An 18,526-nucleotide genomic window follows, 5' to 3' on the forward strand; every position below is an offset into this window, starting at 1 on the left:
CTCAGATTTGGAAAAAAAAATCAGAGTCTATCCAACAGATTATTGTTCCTCAGCCTGTCAAGTTTCATTGATATCTGCTGAAGAATTTGTGAGACGATGTTGGAGACGCAATCCGGGAAACGGAGGTCATATTAGTAGTTCCCTTTTCAAGCTGTGTCTGAACGGGAACTAAACATTGGTTTGACCAAAAGTCAATCAGAAATCTTAAAGTGCCTGTGCAATGCCCATCCACACGCTTCCCATTTTAGATCCGTGTCCCACTAAAATGGGCAGTTATTGATTTTTTGGCTGAAAATGGTTACTCGTATCCAAGTAAATTTGAGATATTTCTCGTGCTGTAGCCACGCCCACCTATCCTGAAACGGTCGACTGTTTCCGGATTTCCGACTCTCACCGAAAGTGCGCCACCAAATGCCACAATATGAGAGGAAGTCATACCCCTGAGCCGTCAAAACACTGGTCATTCAATATACTTTTAAACAATATACATTTTCGGTCGACGTTTCTTATTTTTTGTCCATGAGTAAAACTTTATATTCACATATTAATAATAGACTAACCAAATACATAGAAGAAAATAAAATTTAAAAAAAATAATCAATTTGGTTTGCGTAAAAATCGAAAAATAACAGATCATTTTTTTTCTTTGAAACAGTTAACAGCTAGCGGTGAAGCCTGGGTAAATTGCGGTCATTGAACTTTGTTTTAATCTCCCAGAGTTCCTTGCGTGTGCCACGTAAGTTTTGGACGCCATTTTGTTGACAAACAGCTGGATTTCACTCGTGCAAAGTGAGGCGTACAAAGAACGCTCAAAATCTCACGATATTAGCGGGACCATGGGAGGTTCTGCTAGCACACCGGTGCCTGGAGGAGGAACGGAAGGTTACCACGTGCTAAGAGTAAGTATACGATGTTCGTCAACAACTGTAAGATCAATAGCTGATACGATAGGTCAGCCAGACTGCCCAGTCACCTAATACGAGCGATGCGAGGAAATGGAGCATGTGGCTTCCTGACATGAGATCGCCGTCACATTGTGATCGTGGATTTTTTTTATGACAAAATGTAGATGCATGATGATTACTTGGCGTATGTTTTGTGCATGGTCTTTTCAGCTGACTGTGGACTATAGTGGCTCGCTGTGTCCACGTATGCAAATCATGGGGTAAATAAATTAGCTTTTCATTTAAGATAATTACGTGTAATAATAAGTTAAATTGTCATAATAGGCATTGTGTAAAACCGTAGCAGTGATAAAGCAGAGACACAAGAAAATGTATTTTCATCAGCAAGCTAATGAGTATAAATTTTTTGAAGTTCGTATTTTGTAATCGTGTCAGTCTTGCATTCGTGCTCACTGCTGTTATGTGGGCCACGGTTTTTAGTAATCGTGTATGGGCATACATGTAGGATGCAGATTTACATCCTAACCATCTGCCATCCTAATAGTACAGAACACTGACTGTAAGACTGTAGTTGTGCATGTCTAATAAATTTTCGCGGGATTCCGCAAAGAGTAATATAGTTATAGTCACGGTGTAGTGGCTATTACTACATTATATTTTTTAACAAAAAGGCAAATTGTAAAATAGTGTTGCGGTCAACCAATCTGTTTTTTTGTAAAGAATTATGAGTTTTTTGAAGGCAAAGCTGTACAAATTATAACAAAAACGTTTGTTTTTGCTCTGATAAAAACTCACAATTGTTTTTGTTAGAACAGTGTAGCTGATCACTACACTATCCTTAAAATTACATACCACCAACAAGATACACAGCATGATATAAGCAAATGAGATTTCATTGACATTTGCAATATGGTTAATTGGTTTTAATTATACAGCTGTTCACAGGAGCAAGATCAAAATAGATGGTCTAATAACTAGTTTTTTGGTCATTTACTATTGTTTTCTGTTATGAAATATGATGAATACTGTTTATCTTTTTAGCTCTGCTGTCTACTTTGTCGAGCAGAGCTAATTATATGAGTGATGGTTCTGTGTCGATTGGGATGCGCATCAACTTTTTAGTTTTTCGACTTCTTCTTGAAAACCACAAGTCTGATTGCTTTGATACTTAGTGTATATGTACCTTGTGTAGACCTCTCTTAGATTTATTTCATGATGGTATCTTTAATTCTCTAATTTTGATGAATATTTTTGTCATTTTTGGTAAAAAGTGATATTTAAGCCTTTTTGTTGAAAAGTCTGATTGCTTTGATATCATATATATATATAGGTACTACAGGTGGAATTCTTTCAGATTTTTTCCTTTCATGATGATATCTTCAATTCTCTTTTGATAAATATGTTTGTCATTTTTGATGCAAAGGGATTAATTTTCTAATGGTATCTTTAATTTAAATGTGCATTGCTAACAGCGGAGCTATCTTGGCAGAGAGGCTGCTTGTTTAAATGATGCTTAAGCATGGATTTCAGAGAGTTTTTTCTTCAATAAAAAAATAAAATATGAAAAATTAATGATATATGTAGTAATTGATGATTCTGTCAAGCTTTTAAAACTAAAAATTGTAATCAATTGTTAGCCCATATTTAATTTACTAAGTTAAATGAAGATTTCTGTCAAAATGTAACCATTTTGAAGTCTATGAGAGTTGAATTCTTTATTTTAGGTTCAAGAGAATTCACCAGGACATAAAGCTGGACTTGAAGCCTTCTTTGATTTCATTGTAGCAGTGGGTAATACAAGGCTGGTAAGTTAGTCGCATATTATCATACATGAAATGAGAAATAGTAGATTCTAATCAATAAAACTGAGAACCAACTTAAGTAGTGTTTCCTTCAAGCAAAATTTACTTTATGCAGGAATTTCATTAAGAGCTAGCAATATGGCCTGCTACAAGCCTAAATTGGCCATCTACTTTCTGACCCCTGACCACCAATGCTGGCCTCGCTGCAGCGCTTCGCACTGTCAAGAGTCTTTTTATTTTATTTTTTGGCCCGTTGTTACAGAATGATGGCCTGCTATCAAATGCATTTGTAAAATCCCTGATTATGAAATGTTGTGATTTCCTCTCAAAGACCTCTTAGAATAAGGTGCATTTCAATACATAATACTGTAGAATACTTTATTTTTGCTTGGAATTGATTTTCGCTTTTTTTTTCCCTATATTTTACATTCAACTCGTCAAAAATCAGTGAAAATAAATTCCATACCTAACGCCCCAAAAGTCTATTCAGTGAAAATTAATTCTAGCTAAATTAAAAGTATTTTACAGTACAAGATATTAAATGAATGTTTAGAGTGCACTTTCAGAGAGAGACCCAGGCACTAAAAAGATTTAGCGAAAATAAGACTGAGAAGCCCGGCACAGGAATACTGAACCAAAGACATTAGACATCCAATGTCTTTGACTGAACTTTTTTAAAAAAAAGCATTTTTTAGTAGCCTCCTGGTTGGTTTTTGTTTCTAACGAAATAATGCACTATATTATAGTGTTTGAGTAGTTGACTTGTGAAAAACGATCTCTAAATCAAAACGGGATTGTACAAATGTATGTACATTATACCTTGGTTCCTAGTAAAAGTTATGCACCAGACATGCTACAACAGGTTACTGTTAAAAATCATTCACTCAAATCTGTTGTATAAATATTGTTATTAAAAAATACAGATTCAATATGGTTGAAAAAAATATATTCTATACATGCATTTGATTATGATTTATCAAAAAACTATAAATATCACTTTTGCAAAATACACAAAAGTACATATATTTGTATGATCAAAAATACTAACATACTTTCACAGTAAAACAATGTATGTACACATACATTTACTTAAATAGGAATATTATACCATTTTATTCATACAAACTACTGTAAAGGGGTTAATTATTCACTGGGTTTAAATTTTGCTTATTTGGCTGCCTGGAAATTGCGCTAAATTAAAACCCAGTGAATATATAAGATTTAGCATAGAACACAATATCTCAATGATGAAACCGTGAATTTAAAACCCACTGAATATTCCTGATTATGCTAAATCAGCGAAATTTAAACCCAGTGAAAATTAGTCATTTTACAGTAACTCGTTTTTGTGATGCAAAAACAATGAATCATTATCAAATACATTTATTAAAATGAAGTGTCAAACAACAGTATTGAATGTTTCAAATAAAAGTGAAAGTAATTTTAAATTACTACATTTTAGATTAAGGTAGAGATGCAGTTTATTTGTGAATTTCAATCCAAAATATTTTTTTTCGTTTTTTATATAGATTTCTATCTAAAGAACATTCTGTGAAAATTTGACCAATGAATTCTTATTGGAACATCGTTAAAATTGCTGTTTATTTTCTGGTTAAAAATAAAAAACACTCACACGTGGCAATGTTTATGTCCAATTGCCTAATTTGCATGAGTAACCAAATAACAGGACCTTTGATTGACAATATGCAAATCGAGCTTGTACGGGTCATAGTTCATTCAATTCATGCGCATGTGCAATTATTCTCAATTCAGTTATCGCTCGCTAGCAAACCAAACATTATATTTCCTCGGCGTTTTTTCCTAATTTTTATCATTACATTATGCGTGGTGTGAAAGGAAAGAGAGGTAGAAAGAAGATTCAGATGATTTCTATGTCGGAAGAGGCAAAAGCTACACTGAAGGCATCAGCCCACCGAACGAAAAACAAAATCGATGTGAACGTCCAAACGTGACTTTCCCTGAAGGCGTGAATCCGAGTTTCTGATTGACTGAGAGATTTTATTTTTAAATAATTGTTCTCAAAAAATAAACTGAGCATGTGAAGAATAATTTAACATTGTTTACAGTGATAACTGCTCATTGACGAAACGAAGCTTACCCATTCACGCTAGTCACAATAAACATCATACTCTTGAATAGGAGTCAATGACTACGGTAAAACTTAGACTCTATTTTAGGCATCAGGAATGATTGAAATGTCCGAAAATGACGCCAAAATACACCTTAAAAGTCCCATTTTATTTTTTTCTAAATTCCATCCCGAATTTACGGTAGAATCTGGTCCCTCAAATAAGGGACACGTGAGCTTTGATTCTAACGGATATATTGCACTGGGCCGGGGAGATACAAACTTTCGTGTATCTTTTGTCCAATGGATACCTGTACTTCGATCATTCGCAAGTTTTGCTAGGTGGTGCGAGACAGCTTTGTTTGCAACCAGACGAACTCCGTTTAATTCAATGAAGCAAACAACTGACAAAGCTAAAATAAATTGCAGAGGTACGCTAAAATAAATTGAAAACAAGCAAATAATATTAATGAAAAATAAATCACAGAGAGAGGTAACTTGATACATTAACAACTCTTGACGCGCTGACCGCTTCTCCGCGTCTGATGTTTTGTTTTCCTTGTCATAATACTTACTGCAGTGTTCTCCACAAGGGGTTTTAGGTGGGCGGCCCGCCCATCAAGTTTTATGGCCGCCTAGTAACTCTCAACACCCGCCCACCAACGCACATCCAGCTGAAATTATTTGTAAAAAGCTTGCATTGTTCTTCCCAAGCCTAAACAAAGGAGTAGTTGCCCAACCCTTTATTTTGCTATTGTTTCAAGAGTCCAAACATAAACAATGACCACTGGAAGTCTGTAAGCAGTTATCAAATGTATTCATGGCAATGTGTCAATCGCCTGAATTCATCGTCGCTCGACATTGTTGCCACTTATTTCTCACGATACGCAACTACAGTGGTTTAAATTTACAGCTGTATTTTTAATAATCATCTTCCGATCACGAAAGGAAGAAGTAAATACGAACGAAATGTATATGCACAGTAAATAAACAAATATATTAGCAGATTGCATGTAAACTCGAACAAAAATTAAAATTCTAGCTGTATTTACAACGTTCGCTCGATTTTCATCGTAAAAACAGCATGGAGTAGGCAAACTGGTGACCTTTTGGCCTACCCCATTCAACGACCGTCGGCCACCAACCGTTGTTGGCGCTGTAACGATTTAATATCTAAGTTGCATAGGGGAACAGCGCATTCTGGGTGTTCGTGTACTAAATTCGGAAAGCGGTAATAAACATCAAACATGGCTGCCGGATTAGTTTACCGCGAGTATTTGTAATTGAATAATATTTTAGTTATCTTTTCCATGTTTTTTTTCAATTTATCCATTTTTTATGTCTAATCTTTCGAGAACATAGCAGATTCTTTTCTTTTGCCGATTGCTAGCATTTTTTCTTGAATTCCAAAACAACGTGTGAAAACGCAACGTATCGTAACCGTAAATGCGTAAATGCATCTTACCGTCCGTCGGCACGGGCGAGTACTGATGCCACAAATAAAAAATGTTATGAGTTTTATTTTGACAAATTGTCCGTTTTGGTGTCGGGGACAAATCATCTCGTATATTTTCTACATTATAACTCTTGTACTTGCTCTTGGTTACTCGAATTGCATTTCATGAACGTAGAATAATTTGCGAACGTGTAAATCACCGATTTCAAACTTTTTGCATTTCGTAAATAATAATAGTGACCAATCTGTTTGTATTTCAAAAAATTGTAACATGTTTCAATTAAATTAAAAAGAAATAACTTAGTGTGTATTGCAGTTCATGACATAAATGCTAGAATGCTGTATGTAAATGACATGCAAATTAATATGCAAATTTATGCTAATTAGGCCGCCCACCAGCTATTTTGGATTGTGGAGAACCACTGTACTGATTGATGATTTTGTTTTGATTTTTGAGTTTTTTAGCCTGCAACTCGGCCACGACCTTTGCTTTTTCCGTGAAAAATGGGGAAGTTTACGTCAATTTGACGGACATTCCATTTTTTTAAACTAACGAAGCACACTGTTTAGCACTCCTATTTTTTTCATTTGCCGATTTCTATTCAGAAAAATTCGACCGCTCGAAAATGCACCTTAATTTAGCACTCTTAAAACATGTCAGATTTCCAACACAAATTATTTAAAACCGGTCGAAATTTTCGAACTTTTACGTTAGGAGCTGGAGCTCTCTTCTTGCAGGCGGCCGTCGCCGGTAGTACAACAGCATGTTTTGTACGTACATCCGTGCGCTTATTGTCTGCGACTGTCTTAGAAAATCCCTGAATAAGGCGTTACAAAAATCGGAAAAAAATAAAAAATTGCCTCCTTAAAAAACGAACAGAATTCAAATATTTCTTTTAACAAATATGTTGCAGTGGGAAAAATGGGATTGGAAACGATAAACAAAACTTCTGTGCCTCGCGTTTTGATTCTAGGGAGTTGGTTCTCAATACTACATAAACATCATCGAGGATAAATAATTTAATATCCCACTTTGTACTCTTCACGGTAAACCATAGGCTCTGAAATACTCGTAGATTTTTTATTGAAAATACAACGAAGAGAAGCCATGATGTTTTGATCGTGATAAAAGGTCATCTTCCTAGGACCGCCCCCTGTTTAATAATTCATGAGATGACGTCATATTTACTGGGCATTGCCACGTGTTTTTACCAACCCCCATCAAAACACTGGTATGAATGACGTGTTTCTGATTTATATATTCAAGAGCAGTTGTTCTGGTCCAACGATTTTACATAAAATGTCTATGTCTATACGTTAACTTTCAATTTCAATAGTCTAGAAAGTATGACAAAGTATGACAAAGCAGTAATTCCCGGTTTAACGCGCAAATATGCAAATTAGCCTTTTTCTCGTCTTCTATTTTTGGTGAATTCTTGGGGTTTAAATTAAAATAGCTGATAGACGCTTTGGCCATTTGCCTCGAAATTTTCACACATTATTGACAAGGTGTTCCTCCTTCAAAATGCGTCCGGGTAGTTTATTACGGCGATCGGAACAAAAATAACAAGTCCGCAATTAACATGGATATATAAATTATGCAAAAATAGAAAAGAGTGAACTTTGAGGTCATGCTGTGCGACTTTGAAAGCCGTTAGAGAGATGAGTGGACGCATTTGAATTAGTAGTATACTAAGGTATCCAGTGATGTAATTTTACCCACAAACGGACTTGAAGTTTTTGAGCTAATTTTTTTTAAACCACTTTTGTCCAAAAAAGCATATTTTTGACCCAAAATCAAAAACGCATTCTGGATATTTAAAATAAAGACAAGTTTTACAAAGTTTGTATAATAAGCTTTCAGAAAATATATAACATGTTGGATATATAATACCATCTTCATTGTCTAATTACTCAATTAAAAAGCAAGTCAAATAAACTGCATCTCTACCTTAAAATGTAATTTAAAAATATGTTCACTATTTGTGATGTATTTGGAGGAAAATGTGAAATGAGTGTATGCGCTATAGACAAGGTGGGATGGGGGGGGGGTCTATGTTGACAGCAGGATTATTAAGCCTCTTGCAGAATTTATACAATACCAAATGAGTGAGTGTATGCGCTATAGACAAGGTGGGATGGGGGGGGGGGGGGGTCTATGTTGACAGCAGGATTATTAAGCCTCTTGTTGAATTTATACAATACCATTTTCAGTTTTGTTCCGAAAATGTGGTTTCTGTATTGTAGGCTTCCACATTACTTTTGAAAGTTTTACAAAAAAAATTCGTAGAATACGTGAAAAAAGTGATTCTCATTAATACATACATGTACAAAAAAATGATTGACAAAATGTACTTTATAACATCTTGGTCTCTGTACGTACATCTGTATGATATCTCTGGGGGGCAACACTCAACTTATGAAAAACTGAAGAGAACAGCCTGATAAAATTGACTTCATTTAATGTTGCCAGCACACCTCTTAACATGGCAGCTTAACATGGAAGGGAAAACTTCTGGGAAACTCAAAACTTATCAATTGTGTAAATAACATGCATTATTATACATCTGTCACCGTAACGCCATAGGTTACAGCGTGCCGTAATTTTGCGGTATTTTACGGAGTATTTCATCCTACCATATTAGGAAATGCGAATTCCAAATATGGAATTATTACGCGTGTAAGCGTCCTCCAATAATAAAAACAAACATGGCTGCCACCAGAATTTAACCGGACTTCATACAAAGAAGTTCGCTGATTCTGTTCTAAACTTTTTAGATTTCGGCATTCCCATGATGTATCTTTGGTAGGAAAAGATGTATAATAATAAGGTTATTACGAAGATACATCAAAGTATGCACTCAGACAGTACGCTGTCACATCGACCTCCGCTGCGCGTCGGTCGATACTGCCGCTGTACTGTCTTCGTGCATACTTTGAGGTATCTTCGTAATAACCTCATATTATTAATACTTTTGCAGAAAAGTTACCGCCAAAGCAAATTGAGCTACAAATATCATACTATTATACATTTTTTCACTTGCAGTAAATAATAAGAGCCAAACATTTCAACAAAAAAATGATTTGTACTGTGTGAAAGTTTGCGTTCAGTTACAGGAAATTATTTCCATCATGCATTGTGTTTCTGTGATGTCAATTAACGTTTTGATGTGGTTTTCCCCTAATGAGAGAAAATTTGAACATTCAGTTCTCAATCTATAATATTGTAATTTCTATTTTTTTTTCAGGACAAAGACAATGATACACTAAAGGAAATTCTGAAATCTAATATTGAGAAACCAGTGCGGATGTTAGTGTATAGTAGTAAGAGTCTGCAAACAAGGGAGGTGTCGCTGACGCCCAGTAATTCGTGGGGCGGTCAGGGACTGCTGGGTGTTAGTATACGATTCTGTTCTTTTGAAGGCGCTAACGAAAATGTTTGGCATGTTCTGGTAAGTACCCTGAACTTTGAGCCAAATGTTCTTTAAAATGAACCTTGTCACACATCATAAGTGATAATGTCCTATATTGTATTGGCTATCACACAAGCTAACATTTCCTGTGCATGGTTGGCAAGATCCGGTTGTTCTCACCCAAAAATTGTGTTGTTCACTTATGTTATTGAATATTCATGTGCATGGCCTTATTAATAAAACAACTTTGGGCAAACTGGTTGCAGCATATTGCGAGGTCGTACTGATCAGTTAGTGACAATGGTTTCCAACATTATAGCTAAAATAGTTTTTTGAACTTAAATGACATTGTTTGCGTTTCTAAAAAAAAATCTTCCTGACAGTGATACTCCCCTCCAGAAAGTACCTTAATGTTGTGTGACCTTTGAACTCTCAATCATAAAGTTTATATTGCTTTGTAGATGTTTGATTTAAATCTGAGGTAGAAAATTGATGATGGCATTTAAAAAGATTGTCTCAGCCTTTTTCCCCTCCCTAAATTAAAATGACATGTTTTAGTATACCTGTGACATTTCTCCTCTGACACAATGTCACAAAAAATTTCACAAAAGTTGATAGTTTTCCCCCAAAGAAGCGTTACTGAACTCATAGCTATATTATTTATATGAAGTGTTCTCCCTCGCAAATTAACACAAAGCGTGGGAAAAGTAAAAAGCGAGTCTTGTAATCCACCAGAGAATATCTATCGTGTTTCCCAATCCATGTTGTCCCCAAAGTCCCCAAATGAAGTGCCAATACTTTTTCATGATATGCATGTATTAAGATTTCTCACCAATGCGTGATTCAACTTGCTTTACCTACCTAGGATTGCCAAACGAACTCGCCCGCAGACTACGCTGGTCTTAGATCTAATACAGATTATATAATTGGTGCAGATTCCGTATTACACGAGGTGAGTAGAACAACGCAGTACTAGTCTTTCTAATCAAACAGTAGACTGATTTCATTATGTCTCCTTGGAACATCCTGTTGAAAATCTTTCCTCTTTATAGTGCCCTCTAGTGGCAAGATGATGCAGGGGGAGGCTGTGGTCATTTTTAATATATGCCCGCTGGTGCTGGTGTGCATGCCCTAACTACATCTGACCAGGTACATACATGTATGCAAATCATGTTCAAGACTTGTAGATTCAGCAACAAATCATAACCTATGTTACAGTTCAGTTTCTAGTATGATATACAGTACAGTTCTCGCGGAAGCTTTGGCTTTTGTGGCATCATTGTCGCCTACGCATGGCTTCATTGTCGCCTCAGCATCGCATCATTGTGGCATCAGCTTCGCGTCATTGAAAATTGAAGCTGTGTTCGCCTCGCTATTTTGTGGCATCATCGTGGCCTCAGCTTCGCAGTCTCATGGCATCAACATGGCATCAGCTTCGAAGTATTGTGACATGAGTATGACCTCATTATTTGCACGCAGAAGGGCAGTAGACAAAAACATGTACAGAAGTTCGATATGTAATCGATTTGAAATTCAAGGCGAATAAAATAATATAATCAAGAGTAAAATGACATTTTAAAAAGATATCTTGTTTAATTATTTTAGTGTTGCGAGTATTGAGCACCAAAAACTTTGCGAAGTACATTACAATCGGCAAGGTGACGAGTTTCATATTGACTGGAAGGAAAATCGTGGTAAATTCAAATCACACGATGCAATCGTCGTTCTGATACAACACAATTTGCTGTATACGAAGTGAAACTGTTCTTGTTATAAAATTTACCTTTTTTCGCTCATTTTATTTGCTGCTAGAAGAGCAGATTCAGATTCCTCATTTCGGTGGTATTTTTCTGTGTTTCGTTTAGTTTTAGCCGAGTCCGACCCCATGCCCGGACTACTAAAACATGCAACACACGTACGCCGCCGGGTGCGTCGGCGTCGTCGCCAGTCATCTTGATACAAAGTTCCAAAACAAGTGCGTACATTTCCAACATATGATTGGATGGTTGTGGTGGCGTCGGTCTGGTAAAATTTGACAACCAATTCTCAAAATTAAGTCACGATCAGTGATCTGAGCTCGATCTATACGTACTTTAAAAGTATTCTCACAAACATATTTTCGAATGAAAACGAGCCATGCCCTGTAAAAAATCGAATAGCGCTTGACATGCAGGAATAATTTATTGGGCTTCAGAAAAAAAACGTGTCCATTTAGTGTGGCCGTAAATATTTGGTCACCAGCCGATGAACAATTTGAAAATCATGATTCACACGGAAGTCCTTCGATACTGAAAATCATCGACCCCAGTCTGGTTTACCTTATTTCCCAACTTGCAAAACTGATTTGTATCTCAGCCCTGTTTTTTTTTTTTTCTTTTTTTTTTAACTGAGGTAAAATCCCATCCGTTTGTCAAAATATACCGATGTTTTCCAGTGAATAATTGCGAAGCCTGTCACAGCACACAAAAAAACTTTGTGAATCGACGATGGAGATTGGATGGTACGACGACCCTTCAATTTGCGTTAACTATGTTTTGTTACAACATCATTGATTGGCTGAGAGTCAATGATCGGAGCATGACCTGGGTCACAGAACCATATTAGTCCGTATTATCAACAGGACTTTGCGAGAAAACCACACCCACATTTTCAACCATTTTAGCGCGGAAGTTGCCAACAAATGTCGAAAACTCGTGAATTTTATAAATTCAAATAAAATAAAGCTAGCGATTCGTAAGACTGGTTAATAATATATCCCCCGATGCTCTTCGATTTTTTTTATTTCAAGGTGAGAAATGGATACTAGTAGTTGAAGTTCCATCGATTTCAAGGCGACTATTTAACCGCGACAACTCTACGCTCTGTTGTAGTTTCGCGAGGTAAAACAAAAATACAATAAATAGTACTTGTTTAATTATTTGGTTTTACAGCCCGCAAATTACGGGACATGATCCCCATGAATTGCGATAAATAAATGCTGATTGTGTTGAATGACGGACGTCGGGACCGTTTGGAGAAACAAATTACGGTCAGTAGACATTTCAAACAAATGAAATTATTAACGAAAGACGAGATTTTTCTAGGTATTTACGATCATTCGGTCATACCAAATATATACAAAATTGACAAATACACAAAGATGTGTAATAGTAGGTCATTTTTATTTTAGCCTTAGAAATATTTTCTTTCACTCAGTCCACGTCCATGCGTGGGAATTCTATTTAGCTTCATGGTCCTTCGGCTTGTCTTCTGCTTGGGGGGAAACAACAATAATTATACAAATCGTAAACTCAACACAATCAGGAAAAGAAACCCAGACAACCATGTTGTACTTCTGTTGAATACATTTTGTAGCAGTGAGTCACGTCGGAATATTGTTTAAAATAAAATATTCAATCCCAGCCAAATCTAGGTCAAAGGGTCAGATTGCGTGCATATAATTATAGATAGTTAAAACAAAAAGTATTTGAACTTTTGACGGTGGTTCAACATCTATGCACGGTTACTAAACTAGTAACCGTGATCTATGAAAACCAGAAAATTTTTAGTAGTCCGAATTGTTGCACGGTCGAAAATAAAACGGAAATTGACCGGTCAAAAGCGGAAGCGGTCAAGAGGTTTGGGGGAAATGAGTACAGTACTTCTTTGTTTGATGAAGCGATGCTGATGCCACATTGTCGCCATAATGAGGCCACAATGAAGCGAAGCGATAATCGCCTAACTTTTTAATGTCGCGACATTGAAGCGATGCTGAAGCCATAACAATGCCATAATGATGCGATGCTGAAGCGAAGGTGAAGCTGAAGTGAAGCCAAAGCTTCCGCGAGAACTGTACTGTAGCCCTTTTTTTTATAAGGTACACTCTAATTGGTTGGCCAATCCTATAATTTACTTAATGTCCCAAGTACCACACTAGGTGAGCCTTGTTACCTTACCAATCTTTACCTGATTTAGTATCGGTGTGTCGCTGTATAAAGATTTATCTTCTGAAAAAGAATGCGTTCTTTTTTGCAATGCCTAATATATATAGTATAATTGTTATTTTTTAGTCAGAAGACCTGTTTTCTCTGATTGAATCACATGAAGGAAGACCACTTAAGTTGTATGTCTACAATATCGAAACTGATGGCGTACGAGAGGTCACACTCACACCGAATTCAAACTGGGGAGGCCAAGGAAGGTAAAAATATTAGTACATCTCTCAATTCTAGGAACCACTGTCTGAAAAAAGGGACTTGTACTTTTCCCCTGTACATATATATACCACCAGGTATGAATGAACTGATAAAGTTTGTCCAAGCCTCGCTTTTGCATTGTTTGAACGTATTATTGGTGGAACGTACATGTATTGTTGTGGGGAAGCTGTGAGCTAGGCTTGGAATGCAAATTAGTCAGCAATCTTAGCTACATGATAAAACTCAATTGATCCAATTCAAATTGGCTGAATAGCAGCCATTTTAATGTAAAAAAAAATGCATCAAAATCTAGTATTTCCAAATTTCTGATATTCCGGATTTTGGCTGTGCATGGACAGCCTTGATGCACATAATTTGTGTTTTTCGGATCAAATTCAAAATGGCTAACTAGTGACCATTTTGCTTTAATGAGTGCTGTTCGAGACCTGCCTAGACTTGAGTGTATACATAATGCTGCACATATTGACATGCATTCATTTTAAGTTCTGTGTCATAACATGATTTGTTACACCATGTGTCACCAAATGAGTTTTAAAATATGCTATGATTTCTATAGATGAAATGATATTTGAAAATTACTCACAAATCATCTTTTTCAACAGATGTTTTACCAATTCTTTAAAAACCACAACATAAAGTGCATTGTAAAAGTGTAGGAAATCTGATCTATTTTAATAGCCGTGTTCCCTTTTTGATTTCAGTCTTGGCTGTGGCATTGGATATGGCTATTTACATAGGATTCCTACAAGTAGATTTGAAATTGGAATGGATATTCCCACTTCGCTACCCCCAGTACAGCCAGTTCCCTCACCACCACCCCCTGCTACAGCAGATGGTTTCAGTGAGGTAAGTAAATAAACAGTATTGCTTTATGTAAATTACAATCAGGTGTTTGAAGTGGGTGAAGATTGCATTAAATTGATATTTGAACCTGCTGCTTTTAGGATATTTATTTTATCAATATATTTCATGCAAGTTTTGTTGAATATATCACTTTTATTGCCATGGTCCCAGATTCTAAATGGTAATTCCCCTCTTACATTAATTCAGACAGATGTGTAAATCCATATACTGTGAAATACTTTATTTTAGCTGGAATAAATTTTAGCTGAAAACGCTTTTTTTGACGCGCTTTGCATGGAATTAATTTTCACTCATTTTTGATGAGTTAAATGTGAAATATAGGAAAAAAAGTATATTCGTTGGATGGTATTTTCACTGAATCATCCCTGTAGCGAAAAATAAATTTCAAGGTAAAATAAAGTATTCTACAGTATATAGCATCTGTATGCCTGACTTGAGGTGATATGTCTATCTGACTCTCAGTTCTGAGTAATTGAGTTTCCAGTACACAATAAGTAAATGTGTGATATACTTGGCTTAATAAAAACACATTTATGTCCAGTCTTTTAAAATATTACTAATTTATAATGATGAAAGATACATAACAAATAACATAGACCATTTTCCGCTCACTGCGAGATTCCGCTTTGTGTGAAATCGCACCAAAAAACAGGACTAACAAAGGTCATAGTGTCGTAGTGGTGACAAACACCGCGTGGGATTTGACAAACGCGAAAATATTTTGGTGGATATTTCCATGCCTAATAATGTGCTGTACACATTTGATGACGGTCAATTTCGATGCAGTAAGGGTATTGAGACGCAATATTCCCCCGCCAAAGATCGGCCTTTCGATGCGAGTTACGAAATAAAAAAAATTGAGTTCAAAATCAAGTTGTTCAATTTTTACGGCAGATGTTTGGTGCGCTTCTTTCACACAACCAAGTCACAATCTCTTCATCTGTTGTTAAATCCTCAAATTACTTAGGAATAGGGATCATTGGGAACTTTTTGCCAAAATATTGTTCAGACGATGGGTAAAAACTTGTCTACTTCACAACTGCTACCTCCTAATTACTTGCTGTGCTAGAAAGTCAACCATGTGCAGACTTCCATCTCAGTGTTTCCAAAAATAAACTAATAATTTTATTCCAAATTATAGGTTTCTCTGTCCGGTTCTCCAACACACACAACAACAACAACGGCCGGTGTTGAAGTCGGCATGGCAGCACTGTCTATGAATGCGCTCCCACCTGGGACAGTGGCACCTAATCCCCTGACGGCCGGTGGTACGACAACGGTACCTGTTATACCAACACACAGTGCTAATATTAGCAGTAGTGAAGGCATGACCAATGCGTCCACCAGTGCACCAGTTATTTCTAATGTTGCCCCATTGCAAGTCTCTCCCCCAAGTAAGTATCTACCTAATAATAATAATGATGAAATATCAATCAATTTTCAAAGTCAATTTTCACAACATAAACCCATATCATTTTTTTCAAATATTTTGATCAACAAAGATGATTAATGGGAAATTAGGTCATTTTTATCTGAAATGTTTCACTCCATATAATACCACAACAAATTAGGGTTGTCAATAAGCATATATTAGTGCATTATGGGGGAGATTTCCATTAAGCATATTATGAAAAAAAAATACTAAATTGGAAAATCAACGAAAGCTTAGAAAGAACTCCTGTGTGCTGAGAGTATTGGAAACACATTCAAAATTAATTCAAAATTATTTGTACTTGAGATATTTGGGAGAGCGGGAAACTAATTATGCAAATCAGGAAATTAATATGTACAGATTTTAACCCGATCTGTCTATTGTCCTAGAGTATATATGTACCAAGTTTCATCCAAATGTGATGATTATTAGTACTTGAAATATATCAGTGGAAAAGCTGAAAATTAACTAATTATGCAAAATAAGTGATTAATATGCACAAATATTTACCCCAAAACTAATCAGATCTCTACATATCCTAGGGATCTATGTACCAAGTTTCATTGAAATGTGAAAATTAGTACTTGAGATATCAGTGGAAAAGCTGAAAATTAACTAATTATGCAAATTAGATAATTAATATGCACAAATATTTACCCATAAACAATTGATCTCTGCATAGTCCTTGAGTATGTACCAAGTTTCATTGAAATGTAATAACTACTTAAAATATCAAAAGCTGAAAAATCAATCATGCAAATTAGGTTATTAGTATGTACTTATATTACCCTAAAAACTATTAGGTCTGTGAAGTGTCCTATGACATCCATGTATGAGGTTTCATTGAAATGTGATGATTAGTACTTGAGATATCAGTGGAAAAGCCGAAAATTGATTGTTATGCAAATTAGGTAATTAATATGCACATATTTTTACCTTAAACTAATCAATTCTGTGCATCAGTTCAGAGCATATATGTGTGCTTCGCACACGGGAGTAAAAAAATAAATAAAAAAATGCATTTTCCAGGATAGCAAAATACTTTTGCCACAAAAACAAATGCTAGAATAAAGTTAAAATTCTGGTAATTAAATTTTTGTAGTAACTTTTAATTGGATCTGATTTGCCTTATATACAAGTAAAACTTTATTTATTGATTATATATTTATAAACTGTTTCTTTTCATTTCAGCTCCTGTAAGTTTACCTAATATACCGGGACTGCCAAATTTAAACGTTTCCTTACCATCGCCTGAGGCATTACTGAATTTTCAAACTACCAGTGTGACCGCAACCGGCATCGACCCAACATCAACTATCACCCCTATATCATTTCCAGCACCGCTATCAATGCCCCCAATGTCAATGCCAGCTCAGTTCAATATACCATCATCCACATACTCATCAACAGTTCCAGCACCTATGCCCATTAATTTCTCTGGCGTATCCACAATTCCTGGACCAGCACCGCTACCTGTGCTGACGGCAATGTCACCAGAATCGGCAGCACCTATTGACACGACACCGGTACAGGCAGTGGAACAGTCTACCTCCTCGTGATAGACACGAACATTTCAATGCTTCAGTTGATAAAAGTAGTTCCAGTCTCAATGCACTGATTAATGCAACGGACAATCACAGGCTTGTTGTGTATTGTAATTAAAGTGGGGGAGTCGTCACCTGCGCATACGACAGACAGTCATAGCGTGTCATTGTTTACAAACAAACGTCTACCTATGAGCCTTTGCATTTTTAGTTTGCATTGTTATCGTTGCTTGGCGTGCGTGCCCAGGTGACGACCTGTTGGCTTTGAAGTGTAACTCTTGTATATTTAGAATAGAATATAGCCATGGTTTCCACTGTTTCAGAGTCCTTATTTGGATGGTTCGTGGGATTGCACTGGACACTCATCACAGAAATCAAAATATGACACAATATTTACTGGTAATTGCTTTCAAGGTTGCGCAATATTCTAATGATCACTCGACAGAAGCCCAATAAGTTTTTTATTCATAACCAATTAGATTGTTTCAATTTTTGGAAATATTTTAGATTTCCATTTGTTGTCTGGCAAGTTGTAATAGCCACCAAGACTTGTTACATATTCGGCATGTACGGAAAAAAAACCGAAACTTCTCTTAGGCGATTATGATTTGCCCAAACTTAATTTAAGAGCTATTTACTAATCTGGAAAATATAAGGGGGAGATTGTTTGAAATGTACACTAGCCAACAGTCTTTCAACAGTGGGATCTGCTGCAAAAGAGTCCAGTGCACTGCTCTGATCAGCCACAAAAAATTTGGTTAATTACATCGCAATATCACTCAACTACATAGTCTTACTGTATACAACGATAGAAGGCACTAAGTA

General features: G+C 36.1%; 1 protein-coding gene across 1 annotated transcript; it reads left to right on the forward strand.

The window, feature by feature from the left end:
* Positions 1–742: 742 nt before the first annotated feature.
* On the forward strand, positions 743–18,018 carry LOC100372980 (Golgi reassembly-stacking protein 2-like). The gene is made up of 8 exons (XM_002737245.3): positions 743–899; positions 2,630–2,710; positions 9,501–9,704; positions 10,531–10,617; positions 13,715–13,845; positions 14,563–14,707; positions 15,867–16,119; positions 17,349–18,018. The coding sequence occupies exons 1-8, from the start codon at positions 837–839 to the stop codon at positions 17,714–17,716; spliced, it is 1,332 nt and encodes a 443-aa protein (XP_002737291.1). The 5' UTR covers positions 743–836; the 3' UTR covers positions 17,717–18,018.
* The last annotated feature ends 508 nt before the right edge of the window (positions 18,019–18,526 follow it).

This window comes from Saccoglossus kowalevskii, chromosome 22, assembly GCF_978046115.1.
Source record: "Saccoglossus kowalevskii chromosome 22, keSacKowa6.1, whole genome shotgun sequence".
Lineage (NCBI taxonomy): Eukaryota > Metazoa > Hemichordata > Enteropneusta > Harrimaniidae > Saccoglossus > Saccoglossus kowalevskii.

Excerpts from the sequence above, each read along its gene's own strand:
- LOC100372980 (XM_002737245.3), top strand. The coding sequence starts at position 837 with ATGGGAGGTTCTGCTAGCACACCGGTGCCTGGAGGAGGAACGGAAGGT. Across the intron at positions 9,705-10,530 it reads AAAATGTTTGGCATGTTCTG|GATTGCCAAACGAACTCGCC; the intron begins GTAAGTACCCTG and ends TTACCTACCTAG. Across the intron at positions 16,120-17,348 it reads ATTGCAAGTCTCTCCCCCAA|CTCCTGTAAGTTTACCTAAT; the intron begins GTAAGTATCTAC and ends TTTTCATTTCAG.